The sequence below is a fragment of the Vanessa tameamea genome, chromosome 17 (assembly GCF_037043105.1).
Source record: "Vanessa tameamea isolate UH-Manoa-2023 chromosome 17, ilVanTame1 primary haplotype, whole genome shotgun sequence".
Lineage (NCBI taxonomy): Eukaryota > Metazoa > Arthropoda > Insecta > Lepidoptera > Nymphalidae > Vanessa > Vanessa tameamea.
The window spans coordinates 5,996,838-6,014,766 of record NC_087325.1 but is presented as its reverse complement, the minus strand read 5'-3'; the positions used below and the strand labels follow the sequence as shown (position 1 = coordinate 6,014,766).

The 17,929-nt window shown below is 30.5% G+C and overlaps 1 protein-coding gene across 1 annotated transcript; it reads left to right on the top strand.

The window, feature by feature from the left end:
- The first annotated feature begins 976 nt into the window (after positions 1 to 976).
- On the top strand, positions 977 to 17,071 carry LOC113400319 (uncharacterized transporter slc-17.2-like). The gene is made up of 9 exons (XM_026639845.2): positions 977 to 1,208; positions 9,936 to 10,062; positions 12,424 to 12,514; positions 13,325 to 13,567; positions 14,173 to 14,344; positions 14,647 to 14,789; positions 14,901 to 15,121; positions 15,719 to 16,019; positions 16,465 to 17,071. Exons 1-9 carry the CDS (start codon positions 1,184 to 1,186, stop codon positions 16,663 to 16,665), a joined length of 1,524 nt encoding a protein of 507 aa, XP_026495630.2. The 5' UTR covers positions 977 to 1,183; the 3' UTR covers positions 16,666 to 17,071.
- The last annotated feature ends 858 nt before the right edge of the window (positions 17,072 to 17,929 follow it).

The window sequence follows — 17,929 nt, the reverse complement described above, 5'->3', positions numbered from 1 at the left end:
AAAAAAGTGAGAAGGTACGTAACATGGCGCGGCGAGGATAATAATTATATGTAAGTAAAACATGTAACTAGAACAATATTAAGGTGCTTCGACAGCTGTAAATTAATATAAAGCAACATTTTAGCTAATTTATTAAAAAATAGTTCCATAATTATGTTCTGTATGCCATAATCGGGATCTATGTCAAATTTTAATTGCATTTAATTTAGTATTTTTGGAGAGATAGATTTGAAATACACATAAATTTTGCATTTATAATATTTGTAGGAATTATTTCGTTGCTCTCTCTCCCTCAATTACCATTATGCGAATAAATATTGAAGTTATTTACTAATTTGTATATTTTTCGATATAACAGTTCTTACGAAAATAACATTCGAATCACAGGGAAAGAAACCGTTATTTAAGGCTTACGTGTGAGACAAATAATGAGATTCACAAATAATTACAAAGTCGTATTAACGGTACCCAATCGAGTTCCACGGCGGACGTTAATAAGTACTTAAAGGCTAGTGTTAGGTACAGCTTAGTATTTAGGTCTCTAAAGACCCATTGTGTGATTTCAAAGGTATATAAGTAACGAACAATGTAATCATCTTCTTAAAACGTATTATAATAAATTCTCTAAATCTATTTACACAAAGGTAATTAATAGTTTTACAGAATGATAAACAATAAAATTTCAAATTACAGACTATATACAAAAATGTGTTTTTAAGCGTTGAGCCTTGTAATCTAAAAAGAAACAAAAACATCTATCAAAACAACGTTCATTAAAATAAGTAAGAACTGCTATTGCCAAGAATACTTGCAGTTTATAGCTTCTTTTTTCATACACACTCGTCGCAGAGACAGGTTTATTCTATTACGACCTTATTTACTTTACAGTGTCACATGATTCAATAAAAGCCTGAACAAGTATGAGCGTATGCAGCGCCTAGGCATACCTACAGTCGCCTTTAGGAGAGTCTTGATGTTATCATTTATGTACGTCGTTTTAAGTTGAAATGTTCATTGACAATTGTATGGTTGAGTGGCACGCGAGTCCGAGAGGCTTTTACCATTGCGAATAGCAGTCTCATAAAGGCAAGCGCGCGCGCAACCCGCCGCAACCTAACATTTATGTGTGCTTGAATTTTGGTGTGTGACGTTATAGTGTCAAAAATTGCGGTTATCAGTTAACATGAAAATTAATATAAAATTATTCGGTGAGTATATTATTATTATTATTCAAGTAAACGATTTTTTTCAGAAAATAATATAACCAAATTTGACTTGACTATTGATGGACGGTCATTCAATTAAAATAAACACTAAAGATTTCGCATCCTTGAATATAAAAAACTGCGATTTTTTATATCTCAACAAATTTAGCATCATTTAAATATTATTTAGCATGCATAATTTAAAACAGTGCGAATAACATGAAGTTAAATAAAACGCGATAACTATTTCTAATATATTCTTATAGGTATGTAATTGAGGTAGCACGCTTTCTTTTTCATTCAACTTAGGTCTAGGAATGAGTAAAGTCTAACTGATCGCTGGCGTTACGGCGGATACGCTTAACCCAAAACATCCCTAATTATTTCCATACCCATAGGTTGAAATGCGGGTGGACCTATTCTGACTATGGAGACTTTCTAACTACCTAAAATCCCTAGTCGCTGTCGTGTATAAAATGAGATATCGTATTCGACTACCATGGCTCCTGAATTTCCATTTCCTCATATGAGTTAGAAATTAGTCACTTAAAAATATGTGATTATTTGATTCATAGATATTTTATAAAAAGAACATTCATTTACTTTGATCATTATTTCTTTGTACAATTGCCATTATAAAATCGCTACAATTGGATATTACATTTAATGACAAGTATAGTTATATAAGATCATTCAGTTACTCTATTAAGTTGTCATTTGTAATTCTGTATAGGAAAATACAATATTTATCGCATTCAACATATATTATTATAAGAATATTCCATTGAAATATCTTCTTAAAATTCTGATTAGAGAATTAATATTTTATTCAAGTAACCTTTTATAAATATTTTACGAAACATCTTGGATATTAAATGTAAAACTAAACACCACTTCGGGAAGTTGATCAAACAAGTGTAACTTAGGAGAACTTCAGCAGGTACATACTATTTTTAATTTTTAATATGCATGATATTATGTATATTTATATATTATATAAGGCAGCATAATAAAGGTGATAACAAAAAGAAATAAATTGCCTTTTGTTTAATGTTTACATAATATATTATGTTTTTGTATTTGCCAAATTTCATACAACGCTATCAATATATGTATTTGATGACATGTGGACGAGTATCAGAAATGCCAGATAAATTATTTTATATATTTATTTTTAGGAGCATCGTGTTTCAAAAAAAGTATTATTTAACAATTTATGTCTTAATATACCTACTATATTTCTAACTAGATTGCACAAGTAATCGGTTTATTCTTGTGCAAGTCATGTATGTTTCAAAAAAGTATTATGTCGTTATTATTATTTAAAGGCAAAAAACATTTTAAAATAGGATGTTTTGAATTAGTCATCATTATTTAAAACATGCAAAACCGGTTACATTGATTAAATAAAGCAAAGCCCCAAGTTCTTTTTATAAAATATTTTCCTTTTCTACGTATTATCTAATTCCAAATTACATACATTTTTGTACCATTTGTACTAGAAAAATTTAGTCTTGGCCGTAATGGTGTAAAGATAGTTTAAAAAAGATATATCGCTCGTATAATTACCACCAATGGTGTGAAGAAGGCTAGTTAATTTTTAGCTTAGAGTTATTCTAATGCTACTAAAATTATTGCCAACATTCTACTCAGGCCCTTCCAAATCCAGGGTAGCCGCACCAGAACGCAATAATCCCGGACACCGCACGTTGGAGGGCGCCTCGCTGAAAATTATCATGTCTCGGATCAGCGGAGCGCCTCTTCAAAATAAATATAGCTCAGACAAAACACTAGGAAAAACCTATTTCGAAAAAAACACCACGTTATCACCATTTCTATTATAATATACTCGCATTTGTACCTACTCTACAATTTGTTTGCTAACGTTCAGTAGGTTTACGCTCACTTATATTGATTCAATGTAATCTCTATTTATAGAACTTAATATTTTGGGTGTACAAAATTGACAAATTTGTTGTCTTCTATTTTAGATCTTATTAACTAGAAAGGGTATTATTTATTTGCAAACCTTTTCCGAAACTTAGGTGGTGATTATTCGGACCAGAAGTATGTTTGCGAAGTGTGCAAGTAAATATACTGATTTGCAATAACACCAACAAGCTAGATAACACCAACCAACAAACCATCAATTGCAATTCTCGATAGTCCAGGACTTCTCTTTAGAGAATTTCCAAACAAAATAGTAACAGTTTATAAAAATGCTGTAAGGTTTGTAGTTTATCCGATCAAGTTTCACCACTGCAGATTACAAATGTGGTAGAATATCTTCTGTAAAAAACAAGATTCTCACTGAATTATAAACACTAAGCCTATGATTTCGAGTTAAAAATTGAGCTTAAAAATATTTTTTCCAAAAAAGATTATTTTAGGACTACGACCAAACTATGACTAAGCTATTTGATATAACTATAACGATAGTAGCTTGCGTTATCTTTTAAATAATTTACATTTTCCTCTAGCTTTTTATTATAATTTCATACTTGTTTCCCGGAAAAACCACAACAATATCGATTGAGGTTAAGGTATTTAGTTAGCGTGCTGTTGTTTGGGCTTTGTTCAAGTTTGTCTGGGTAGCTACCACCCACTCCTAATATATTCTGCCGCCAAACAGCAATACTTAGTATTTTTGTGTTCCAATAAGGCTAAGTGAGCCAATGTCACACTTATTTCCCAAAGGTTTTTCGCATTAATGATATAAGGAATTGTTAATATTTCGTATGGCGCCCATGTCTATGGGCGGTGGTGACCACTTACCACCAAGTGGCTCACTTGCCCGACCCTATTTTATAAAATAGAATAAAAAAGTTTTTAAATTTTATATATATTTATTTATTCATATAGTATTTGTTGTACAATAGATTCTTTTGCAAGTATTTTCAAATCGTACGTGCGCCCGCATTTCGGTAACAACTTACAACATTTACTAGATACTACTAGGTATTTAATGCACAATATTGCTCTCATTATTCAAATACTAACACATTTTTTAAAGAAATAATGACTAACAATATTCTATAACTTGTCCATTGTCTACTTTTAAAATGACTTTCTTTTGTCTGTAATAATTATTTATTCTGTGGCAGCAATATTGCATTTTTTACTGGTTTAGTAGCTAGCTGTCACGAATTTTTGAGGCAGCCCGGATTGAGAAAGTTGAATGCTGTTTCGTAAAGCACGTACAGCTGTTGGGGGGAGCGAACTAATCTTTCTCCGGTCGTGTCTTATATTCTAGAATATCAGTTGCGTGTGGTTTAATAGCACTCTGCCCGTAGGCAAGAAGAGTGTATCGTAAGCGCCGAATAAAAATTATTTTATGTTAAGCGAATCCCTCAATACTATATTCAAAGTTCAGGTCAGGCTAATATAAAAACGATTGAGATGTTCAATCGAAAAACTTTCAGTAACAGCCCGGAGTCTGGATGTTCGAAGAGTGTACATTCCCGTGCCTCTGAAAACACGTAAAGCCGTTTATCCTGCGCCTGAACACTTACCCGGTTGTGTCGGATTCACCGTTCCAACGGATTATGAGAGTACAGATGTATTTGCGCACACACTGCACTATAATATGACCTGCTTAGTTGGCTGGTCTCCTTTGATGTAAATGATTTTAAAAATTTTAACTTTGAAATAAATCAATTTAGAATTTCTCGTGTAATACGCGGTAAGATTAATTTTCACAAGCCTTTTAACTATTACAAATAATATTTATTTGCAAATATGTTTAATTCCATAATAAATAAGATAATATTATCTCAATTTATCTACACTTACATCTTAGCGTAATGCAGCACGGTACATATTTTCTACAAATACTAGAAGTATAAACATCTGATTATTTGGCTTTTGTATTTTTCATAATAACAGAATAAGGCCTTATATAATATTGTTAAATAAATAAATTGTTATAGAAATGCAAATGACTTGTTAGTACATTTATTATGTTCCGTTTATTTCTTTAGAAACTTAAGATTAACGAGTCTTGCGTGGTTCATCGCTCGCCTTGAGATTTGAACTCGCATTTCTTACAATCGACGATGCATAACAAATATAATATTCCATACAACTTGGTTACGCTATTGCAAGCTATATTTTAAGTGGACCTTTTTTTAATTTTGCGTTGAAAAAGGCTTTAGACAGCAAAACGCAGCGGATAAACAGTAGGCGAAAATAAGGTGACGCAGTAGTAAAGTGATCACAATACCGCGAATAATTGCGTCTGCGATGACGGTTTCATCTATTTATTTACAGGTAAACAATACTTCAACACACATAAATATTTTTTTTTTGTGTTTTGAATCATAAAAGTGCTGTATCGCGGACTTGAGCAGAGAAGAAGTCCATTTTTCAAAGTTCTTAATAAAGACTACTTCCAAAATTCTTAAAAGTATGGATATATACTCTACAATTAAATTGAAATATTTTATGATGGTATATTTTATTACTTTAGTTCGAAGAATTATAAATAATTTGTCAAAATAAAACAAAAGACAATTATAACATACCTACTATTTTTATAAGGCCGATCTTTTTTCCGATTACTTTACATTTCATTTAATCTTTTAAAATAACAATTCAAAAGTGGTTATAAGCCTCTACTTTAATAACGAATATTTTGTACCTATTCATTGTTATATTTTTGTTCCTACGATAATCTTTTGTATTTAAACACATTTGTTTTATTTTAGTTCAAAAAGAGGTTGTAATTTTCCGGATTTATAACTTATGTTTTTTTTTTTATTTAGTTTACATGTCTCATGGTAACTACGTGATCATTTATTTTTTATATTAATAATAAAAATGTGTAATCGTTCAAACAAATACACGGTTAAATTGTCATGTAGCTAACATTGTGTCACGTAACATTTCGAAGATAATTGTTACCGAATATTTTCTTATCAAACAGCTTTTGGGTCATTATAAAACGAAAATAAAAGCAAGTCAATTATCCTAATGATTACACATTATACATTCAACGTAATCCACATAATTTTTTAAAAATTACTTTTATTTACCAATACGTTGTCTATATGAAGTAAAATGTATGTGTTTTTTGAAATAAAAGTACATTATTAATTATTATTACCGAGAATAATGTCAGTCTCATTTCTTCCTTCACCTATATACATTTCAATAGAACTAAATTAAGTGTTACAAATTGAAATAGAAATAATAAATGTCATAATATAGTAAAGTATAGATAGAAAAAAAAATGGTGTCGAAATTATTGCTTACATATTTATTTTAAAACGAATTGTATGAATAATTTATGTATCAAGGATAAAGTATAAGACAATAGTTTTATAACAGTTCGATTTGAAAATAATTTTGAATGATAGATAACCTTATTTTTGTGTAGTTTTTGCATCAACTTAAGATCCGAAAAAATATCATCAAACTAAAAAAAAGAGCGAGTCTTACCGTTGTCGCAAATGATGAAAATCGTCCGTCATCTCACCTTGCTCATAAACAAAATTATATCCTCTGAAAAAATGAGTGGGTTAGTATAGGCACAACTTTAGCACTTTTTACCATTTTACTAGGTACCACCCACTTATTAGATATTCTGCCGCCAAGCAATAATACTTGGTATTGTTGTGTTCCGGTTTTAAGGGGAAGTGAGCCAGTGTAACTACAGGCACAAGGGACATAACATCTTAGTTATGTCCCAAGGTTGGTGGCGCATTGGCGAAGTAAGTGATGGTTAACAATTCTAACAGCGCCAATATCTATGGGTGGTTGTAACCACTTAACATCAGGTGGCCCATTTGCCGGTCCGCCTACCAATTACATAAAAAAAAATAGCACCGTGCGCTCTCATTGGTCAAAATCAAAAATCATAAATCAAAATCTTTTACTTTATATATTCTTTTAATCATCATCATCATAATCAGCCTGTATTCAAAAATATAATAATTACCTACTTTAGATTGACATGATAATTGGCAGGAACTCGTTTTTTGTAATTTTCTCACATATATTTGTGTCATGTGGAAGTGAACTTCCATTCATTCTATTTCGGCCTTGACAAATCGCATAAAATGAATAGTTACGATCCAACGATTCTGTTACAAATAGATAATACATACACACACTGCAACGCAAAGGTACTAAAGTAATAAGTAAAAACAGTTTGATTATTACCTACGACAAGCATAAAATATGTTTTGTAATAGCCTTTTATATTGATAATTGTTTTGTTATACTATAATTATTTCAATGTAATCCATATAACATGTAATTTTCAATATATATATTATAATACGATAGTGTAAGAAACACTATATGGAGATATCATCGATCGAAATATACTTTTCTCTTGAATGCTTGAAAACAGTCACAGTTAATATTTTACTTACATTTATATAGCTTTGTTTTTGTATACGTTATCTTAGAATGAACGACAATGTAGAACAACCGACTATATGTAGGTTACAATTCATACTCATTAAGTTAAATTACAAAGAAATAATGCCCCGCTCTTACTGTATTATGCAAATAATATACACATATTTTAAACGGTACGCAAAATGATGTGTGAATAACATCAGTTTGAATCAATAGTTTGTTATTATACGAAAGTAGGTCTCACCGTTAATGCTCATTCTTGAAAGTTGTGTTCGATATCTGTCACTCAGATATTAATCATTATAAGTTGTAAAAATAAATTGATAAGATTTTAACTCGGGTGGAAGTGACAAGACGCCGCCGCCGCGGCGACGTCGCGTCGTGGTGTCGGTGACTTGGGCCCTGCATTATTGCACTTTCACCGTAAGCGGAATCTTCCAGAAGGCAAGGCTAAAACGAGCAAACCGTTACGCAAATGTTTACAGTCTTGTGATTCAATAATAAGTGTTTAACAAAAACGTTCGATCATGGCAATCGCCTAGCAAAAGGTCACCCATATGACCTTAAGGACAATTAGACTAGGCAAACGGTTTAAATACATGTACTGTAAAAGGCAAAAGAAATATCTCTATAAAAAAATTAGCTCACAAAAACATTTTTTATTCACATTTTAATAGAAAAAAAATCGTTAAGTATATTGAAATATAATTCCTTTTTAGACGAAATTATACCAATCGAAATAATTATTTAAACACTGCAATTAAAATAAAACTAAAATCCCTAAAAATAATTACCTGTATCCTTCAATTAAAAAGTAATAATGAAGTGTAGTGATAATTAAACTAGACTGTTCGAAAAAGTTTTTAGTTGCAATTGTTTGTGTTTCGTATTTGATAGTAAGTGATTTACGAGCAATTTTAAAGTCAACTATTTAAGTGCTTGGTATAATGTTTAAGGCTGTTCTATCTACCATGTTAGTAAACAATGAAATGATCCAACAAAGAATAAGAATGACTTGAAAGGACTTAAATTGCATACAACGATTGCGTTTAATCCGACCTGTACTTCTTAATGATACCTTTATTGTTTGTTTTAATTACAATAAGGAAATGAATGTCAAGTACAAGTGGTTAACATGAAAAAAAAAAAATTAAATCTGTTAAATTAATTAAAGATATATTGTATACTGAAGTAATTAGAGATTTTTTTGCACTTTAATATTTATCTATCCTTGTATCGATTCTTCTATTATTCGTTGCAGATAGGTAACACAGCCCACGATCGCATAAAAACCACAATATTTTAGTGTTTCAAATATTTAATTATGAAAAGGTTAATTACAATTTTATCTAAGATATATATGTATATTAAGATATCTGATGATGTTTAATATGTCACTATTCACAATTAATTTATGGAATAAGCTCAAAATGTATATCATCCAATATCAAAATATTATTTTATCGAGAAGAATTATAATTATTTTAAAAATAGCTGTACTTACGATATGGTTTTTTATGAAAGGATTGCATATAATTTAGATAATGCCATCGAATAAAGCCTCGAGTTCACTGAATAATTATTTCGTTAAACTAGTTCATCGGATCTGTTTTCGGCTATCCCTTTCACTTGTCTCGATTTGTTTTATTTAAATACAATATTTCTATTAAAATCGTCATGTGAATTCTAAGTTACTGTTGTCATGTTCATCCGATATTGACATTGCATTTGAAAGTTATCTTCCGCGAAATCGATTTCAGGTTTGTTTGTCGAGGTCGCTTACTTGGCTACGACTGCGATTTTTGTATTTAAAACTATATTAAATACGTATAACTTACGTTTTAACTCAGAATTTGACATTGAATGCTACTAGAATATTTTTCGAAGATGAATAAAAGCTATTTTAGATAGTTTGTTTCCATTCTATTAGTTTAAAGAGAAAAAAAAATACAATTCTACAAAAAATTTTAGGTAAAGTTTCAATGTCTGTAACCAGAGTGATCACTATAAGGTAGTCCATATAAGTACACAAATGTCACCCTACATTATAAAAAAATAAAAATCATGAACCTGAATGCGGCACTGTCCGTCATATTTTCGAATAATTTGTTATGTTTCGCTAAATAGTAACACTGTTCGAAGAATATTTAAAATATATTCCAATTTGAAAATATAACGGTATTTAATAAACGTTATATACCTAGCGTGGGTTTTTTTTCTTTCGTCATCATTGATTTGACATTCGAAGTTTATTATTTAACTAATCAACATTTATACGTAAGCCCGTAGTGTTCACCCGGTTATTATTTGTAATAAATTACAAAAAGCGAGTTGTGTTCGACTAAATGTATTTTTAATTTTCAGATTTCATCCCGGCGCGGTTTAACGTGGCCTTAATGATGTTTTTCGCATGCTGGGTTAATTACATGTTAAGGGTAAACATGAGCGTCAACATCATCGCAATGGTTCCTGACGATAGCGAAGTTAAATCGTTAGTATTATTAATTTATAGAATTTTCAATCAAACAAGGTTATCATATATGTATATATTTATATAAGGTATTATTAATGAACTGGAATTGCAAGACATTCGGAGAACTATTCAAGATTACGTACGTAGCGCTGCCATTCGGCTCACCAAGGATACTATAACACGTGCGTCATTTATTATTCCTTCACACTTCGTTGGCCTCGATGCTATTAATTATTTCCCTTTCCTCCCTCACCAGTCACTCCTAAACATATTAACTCCGTTTTACAATATAATAAAGATGTAACAAGGTTTACAAGGAACTAAAGCTTTACTTTATGCCATAGTCAAGATTAAAAGTGACAAGTGTTTTTGGAGAGAAAATTCGATAAAAAAATATATACCATTTTATTTATTAAACAACTCGTCTTAATTAAGACCTTCACAAAATGACTAACAAATTCCTTATGTTGTTGTGCCATCGATTTGCACTAAGTTTATCTCTGCTGTATTCAAACTATCTATAATGAAATAAAAAACAAGTTTGTACAAGGCCAAACATCTTCAAATGATTTGATTTTGTTTAGATAATTTGCAAAAATATATTTTATTTTCGTTTCTCTCTAACACGTTTCTGTTTAACACGTTGTGCAACTTGATATCGTGTTTGGAAGTGAAAAACTATTATATAACAAACTTTTGATCAAAATACTGTTGACGTAGGTAAATACTTATCCTGATAATACCTTGACTGGACAGGTGCCTCGTGTGATGATAATGTTTATCAGACCAATATCTTCAAGGTGAAGTTGTCTGAAAAAAACGTTTTATTTTCCATTTATGCGTATACATATAATAAGATTAAATCTTAAATATAGTATATAAATATTATATAAGACGATAGATATATATTTAAACGATCAAAATCGAAATTATTTTAAATTATTAACTATTGATACATTCACTTTATTTCGAAATATATAGTGTTATACTCAAAATAATCAGTCACTCGACACCAATCAATTCGCCATTCATCGTGTACACCTTCAGTTAACCTTAAACATTTACTTCCAACTAGTTACGACTGCGAAGGATCTAAAATGCTTTGTATATCAAATTCTAAGTATGATTGATTTATATGAAAAATATCTTTTTATTGTTATTATATATTGTTTACTTTTAACAAGTTATTTTTCATTACTTTGTATGACTACTTCAAAATAAATCCTATAATCAGACTAATGTCTCAGTAATCTATCCCTCCCTTACTTATAGGTAGCAACATCCGAAATCAGTCATCCGAAAAGCATGGGAATCCCCTTTTAACATACTCATAACTTAAAATATGTACGTACCTATTCAAAAAATTTATGATGATTCATTGAAAAGCTTAAGATAATACAATTCATTTTGTTTTAAATATACAAATATTAAATAATTTTTCCATGAAAACGATTACGATGATTTTATGAGGACAATGCTATAACTTAATGGTTTAATATGGCATTCTGTTCACATCAAAGAGGCCGACAAATGAACTTAACTATTCACTCAACATTAGACATGCAAAGCGAATGACCTCTTAACTTCAGCATGTCTGTTTGTCAGAAACAGACGTTTGACATTTCGAAAATAAAGTATTTCTATAGCCTATTGCAATCGAAGGAGTTACGTTAAAAAAACTTTAGATTTACATTTTTGATTTGCTAATACCTTTATTTATATCATGCACTACATACAATTCCTGATTAATATATCTTTATTTAAAATAGAACACTATTCCACTTTAATTTACTCCCGAAATTCAGATATTAAATTACTTCGTATAGATACATCTTTACAACACAGAAAATTAATACTTTTACCAAATTATTTACGCATACGAAACCTATTTTATCCGTGTTAGCGTATTGAGCTGGACGACCTGAATTTATCCGTCAATTTATTAGAAATTACCAAAAAGCAATACGTTGTCAATACAAAGTATTTCGTTTCGGTTTAATGAGTGATTGTGTTACTTAGCAAGACCACATCGCGGACGACAGTGGTTGATGATGATTTTAATAATGCCGCTGTAGTTTTCAAGGCTAAATGTTAAAAAAATGTTTCAGAGAAAAATATCAATAGTCTCTACATTGAAAATCGCTATTCAAACAAACAAAGTAAATGTTTATTATAGTTTTATAAGTCGCTATTTATAATTTAAAACAATGACAGTCTTGAATATAGTTATCTTCATCAAAGTAATTAAATACGAATAAAGCAGTAGCTGCATATTTAGATAATAATGTGTTTTATTATGATTATAAAATATTTAAAATATATTTTAATATTATACAGTCGATTCAGCGAGGACTGATCACATTGTTCTTTTGTTCACAGGGTGAAAAGCGAATGCGAGGCCATCGCTAATGACGATAGCACATTATATAACGACACTATAAAAGTGATTACGAAGCGGGTGCTACGGCAGGTAATCACATACTATTATAATTACAACTACTATATCGAATGCCTTGATAGTCTAGAACTAGCACTAGCTACAGGTCTTGGGTTCAAACAGCAGGTCGGACTAGTACCTAACAATTTAACGACAAATTCTCAGTAGCTCGGAATTGAGTAGGGGACAGTGTTCACACTCTTGTGCATCAGAAAGCGCTAAAGGCCCTTGGTCCTCCGCTTGAACTCTATCCGTTATGTTGGATAAGAGTAAGAAATATAAAATATCAATTAAATAGAAATGTTTATGACTTTATAACATTTTTTCTTGAAGTACGAAACATTTATTACATAAGATGACAGTATACATAACAATTAAATGTATGATAAAGCACTTATATAAAACATGATTTAGATTTAGATCTAGTTTCCAACACGTTTTATTTAGGTGTCGATGTTATCACCTGTGAAGTAAAATATGTCAAGATATTATATGTTAAAAACATCAAATTATTCTATAATGAAATTATTTTAAACGGAATTATATTTCGTTTTTATTGTAGAATATTTCATTAATACTACTATTTATTTTACAATCTCTAAATCACAAGAGCTGCTGGTAATAATCGTCATAATCCGGCAACACGGGGTGCAATGACCATCTACACGATGTACCATAATACGTAGGATTACGGATAGAACGACTTGAGGAATAATGCTGTATCCGTATACATTTAACTACAGCTGAAACGTTACCTCTTAGATAATGCAGCGACAATGTTTACAAATTAGACTCCGCGAATTGCCAAGCAGTAAAGAGAATTAATATGTTTTTTTTTTGCAGCCTGAAGGTATTATCACTTTTGATTGGTCAGCCCAAAAACAAGCCTACGTATTATCTAGCTACTTCTGGGGCTACGCCATAACTTCCCTACTTAGTGGTACTGCAGCCGAATTATGGGGTCCAAGAAAAATCGTCTTTTTGACGATGTTAATTAGTTCTGTTCTTACGATTCTGACACCACAAGCAGCTATATGGGATTATTCCCTACTTGTGGGTACACGATTCGTCATCGGTCTTTTATCGGTAAGTTATACAAATAAGTACTTATTCAGTAAGAAATATTATTGAACATTTTAATACAATTTATAATTAAACATATAATTAACTATTTGAGATATTAATTATAAACACACAAATTGCTTACATCTTCTACATCAGTAACTTTATTCCCATTAAGGTGTGAATTTAAAAATTAGCTTATAACCGTTCTTGGGATTCCAACTAGTTTTGTATCAAATTCTTTCAAAATCGGTTTTGTTGTTTAGCCGTATAAGTAATACAGACAGACAGAGTTACTTTCGCATTTATAATATTAGTATAGAACTTTTGTTTTCATAACAAATATTCGATCAGATATCATTGATCTACGTGATATTGATAAAACTGTATATGTTTACTTTTTATCTGATATGATGGAAAAATTCTGATAAATGAAGATCAGAAAATCTGTAATATGCATTAGAGATTAAAATACAAAGTTAATTTTTTGACTTCGTGAACTGATTAAACATTAATAAAATTATTAGTGCTCGTATCACTTTCAAATATATTTAGAAGTTAGACGATTATTGCATTCAACGAATTCTGAGATTGATATTTGAGTTTCTAATACATTAATGCTTCTCTAGGGTTTCCTTTTTCCTGCATTGCACTCGCTAGTTGCTAGGTGGGCGCCTCCAGCTGAGAAAGGAAAATTCGTGAGCTCACTTTTAGGTGGTGCTATAGGAACTGTCGTCACGTGGTCACTCACTGGGCCGCTGATTGAGAACTTTGGTTGGAGTTATGCATTTTACGTACCTGGTAAGTTTTATAAAAAAATACTGAAGTAAAAAAATATATATGATACAATATGTTTTTCTTACTTAATAAAAAGTGTGATGTTTTTATCAATAAAATTTAGTTTATGCAATATAGAAAATATTTAACATTTTATAACTAGAATTATGCCATCTTCGGATTAAGGCTCACGTTACGACGAACGTAACAAGTAACCTAATGATGTTTTTTTATAGACATATTAGCCTATTCATATCCTGGATGGTTATGACTGACCTGACAATATTCTTATTTAAACTCATTATAAAATGATTTATAAATTACAGGTATAATTGGTGTAGTATGGTGTTTGGCTTGGTGGGTCTTGGTATATGATTCCCCCGTCCTACATCCACGTATCTCAGCTGCAGAAAAAGATTATATTTTACAAGCCATCGGCGATAAAGTGCAGAGTTCGAAAAAGACGAAAGTAGGTTCTTAGACTTATTGTAATTTTATTTTTAAATTTCAAAAAGTTAGTATTTTTTATTTACCTTTTAAATTAGTTAATTTTTTATTTAAACGTAACAAATCTTTTCAGACTGTACCTCCTTTCTTAAAAATCATTACTTCATTTCCCTTCCTCGCTATGGTGATTCTTCACTACGGTAACAACTGGGGACTGTACTTCGCGATGACAGCGGCACCTAAATTTGTATCCAGCGCACTGGGTTTCAATCTTACCTCAACCGGAACACTGTCTTCCTTACCATACTTAGCGAGGATGATATTCTCATTAATCTTCGGAGCAATTGGAGACAGGTGAGAAAGTTGTTACACTTTTAATCAGATTATTAGGTCAATTGAATGTTTTTGTTACAATTTTGTTACAGTGTTCTTCAGTTTTTTGAATTTAGTTCGTAGGTTTGGATGTGGCCATAACCTTCTTTTACTGCGACCTACTGATATTAAATATATATTTATAGTTGTAATGCTAACTTTAATTGTATGATATGCGATTGAAGTTACCGTTTATTTAAGAAGCTTACGCTATCATCTCAAATAATTGATATCCAAAACCACAGGATCATGAGTAGGGCTTTTTGATTAAATCAAATATAAAGTAAAAATAAAAAAATAACTTCGTCTATCTACGACGTCTCTTAAGTTCCAGTTTTCCAGTTTATTTTAATCATTAGATTCTTTTTTTAAATGAGCAATGGTTTTTTTTAAAGGAAACTCTAATATTTCTATTAAGACGAATTCAGACAAGCATGTTTTACTGGTAGGTATGAGAATACACCAAGGTCAATTTGTAGTTCTGCGTTTTTAACATTACTAGATGCCCTTATATCCTTGACGCTTTTTATCTTCTGCATTCGGTTTAATCAAAATAACATTGGTTTATTATGTTTTTAGAATCATGAAACAAAACATAGTTTCGACGACGTTCGTGAGGAAGTTCTTCTGCCTGTTCTCCCACATTGTGCCTGGCTTACTACTGATAGCTCTTGGATACACTGGATGTGCGCCGATACTTTCAGTGGCTCTGATAACATTCTCGATGGGATCGAATGGCGCGGCCACTTTGACCAATCTGGTCAACCACCAAGATCTTGCTCCTAATTTTGCCGGTACATTGTATGGATTTGCTAATGGAATCGGTAACACGGCTGGATTCATTACGCCTATTGTTACTGCCTATTTCACTAAGAATGGGGTAAGTGGTTTAAAATTATTAATACAAATTATGTAATAACATTTTTATTGAAGTAAAAAAATCTTTTCTTATATAGTAGTTTCTTACATAGTTTTATTTAACTTCATGAATTTTTCATGTAGATGCTTATCGGAAATTATATAAATGCAATAATAAAAAACAATTCATACAAAGTGCAGTAGTTATGTATGTAAGTTACCATAAAAAGAATTAAGTAAACAGCTTTTATAAATATTTACAAGGAATTCATAACATAGACGATTAACAGAACAGCATTGCTAGAAAAAAGTTTCCTATAAAAAATAGGTATAATGTTTAAAGCAATATATATATATTTAAACAAAGTATTGTGACAAGCCTTCTATCTTTCGTGATTATTTATTTCGTATTACAAACGATTAATAAGGATTATTTTTTTCTAAATGTGAATTGTTTTTAATTTCAGAACGGTTTTGCGGAATGGAGACCAGTTTTCATCACCGGGGCCTCTTTGTATATCGCTTCAGCTCTGTATTTCATCCTGTTTGGAACTGGAGAAACACAACCATGGAACTATATTGCGCCAGCGAATGATGAAGATGAAGAAGAAAAGAGACCAAGTGCAAATTCCACCGATACCACCGTTACAATCGCCGTTAAAACATAAAACTTTAGTTTCGATCGTGACTGTTTTTGCTACTCTTAGATAAAATAGTAGTTACTTTATTGGCAAAGCCCAAAGTAGATACTTTTAAATAATGTCACGTGTAGCCTATTCCAAGCACAAGTGGAATAAAGTCAAATAAAAGAAATACATCGAACTGACGCGGTATAATTGATCGAGCTTGACGAAGTCATCGGGACTATTATAATTTTCAATAAAATTAAAATGAATATAATGCGCATTTATATGGAATAGTGTTCTATTATAAATAAAGAAAAATAATCTCGAACGTTTCTAGTGCACAATATAGCAGAGTGATTAGCTTTAGCAATTACGTATATCTTTGTAAAGGTTTGTTTATCTGTATTTCGTCTTCGATTGGAATAGGTTATAGTTATTATCTTACGACTTTTGTATGTACTTAATAATAATATAGTTAATTTAGTTTAAGTGATATTACGAATTTTAAAATATGACATATTTTAGTGTGAAAAATAGATTTTTTATTTGTATCGAGGCTTGACTGTGTCCGAATTATTTGTTTGTAATGTAAAAAATAATGATTAAGCTTTTTTTTACGAAAAAAGAGTTCAAGATTTTACTGGAACAAATATTTTTGTATAAAAACATGACATTGGTTTTTAAAAATTAATTGAACAATTTTATGTATCGTTGCTTGCAACATATACTATAACTTTTGCATTAATTATTATAGTATAACTTATTACAATAATTTATCTATAGCGTGTTTGTATGTGTGCTAAGGTTCACTTCAAAATATATTGATGTAATAATTGAGTTCCCTTTTATTAACTGTAGGGGTTGCTATTTAAAAAAATGGAACACAACTATGTTATACGAATTATTTGCCAATAATATAAAACATAAAACAAGTCTCGTTATAGGTATGACGATTATCTATCCATACGATTTTAGACATTTTTAATGTCTTAGACTTAAAAGATAACTAGAATATATGTAAGACTGTGATGGAATTTGAGAGTATTTGAGAATTAATAATTAAATTATTTTAAATTTAATTGTTTTTTTGTGTGTGCTGCAAACTTTATTTTATCCTATTACTTAATTGACACGATATAGACTTGGCTTAAACATAATTATTCCTAAACAAAATTGTTAAAATATTCATTGTATGGAGATAAATATTAAATTTTAAGTACATGTTGAATTTGAATCAATAGTTTTAGAATGATTACAATATATTTAAAGATACATCTAAAAGAGGTATACTATGGGTTATGACGAA

Excerpts from the sequence above, each read along its gene's own strand:
- LOC113400319 (XM_026639845.2), top strand. The coding sequence starts at position 1,184 with ATGAAAATTAATATAAAATTATTCG. Across the intron at positions 1,209-9,935 it reads AATTAATATAAAATTATTCG|ATTTCATCCCGGCGCGGTTT; the intron begins GTGAGTATATTA and ends TTTAATTTTCAG. Across the intron at positions 13,568-14,172 it reads TCGTCATCGGTCTTTTATCG|GGTTTCCTTTTTCCTGCATT; the intron begins GTAAGTTATACA and ends ATGCTTCTCTAG.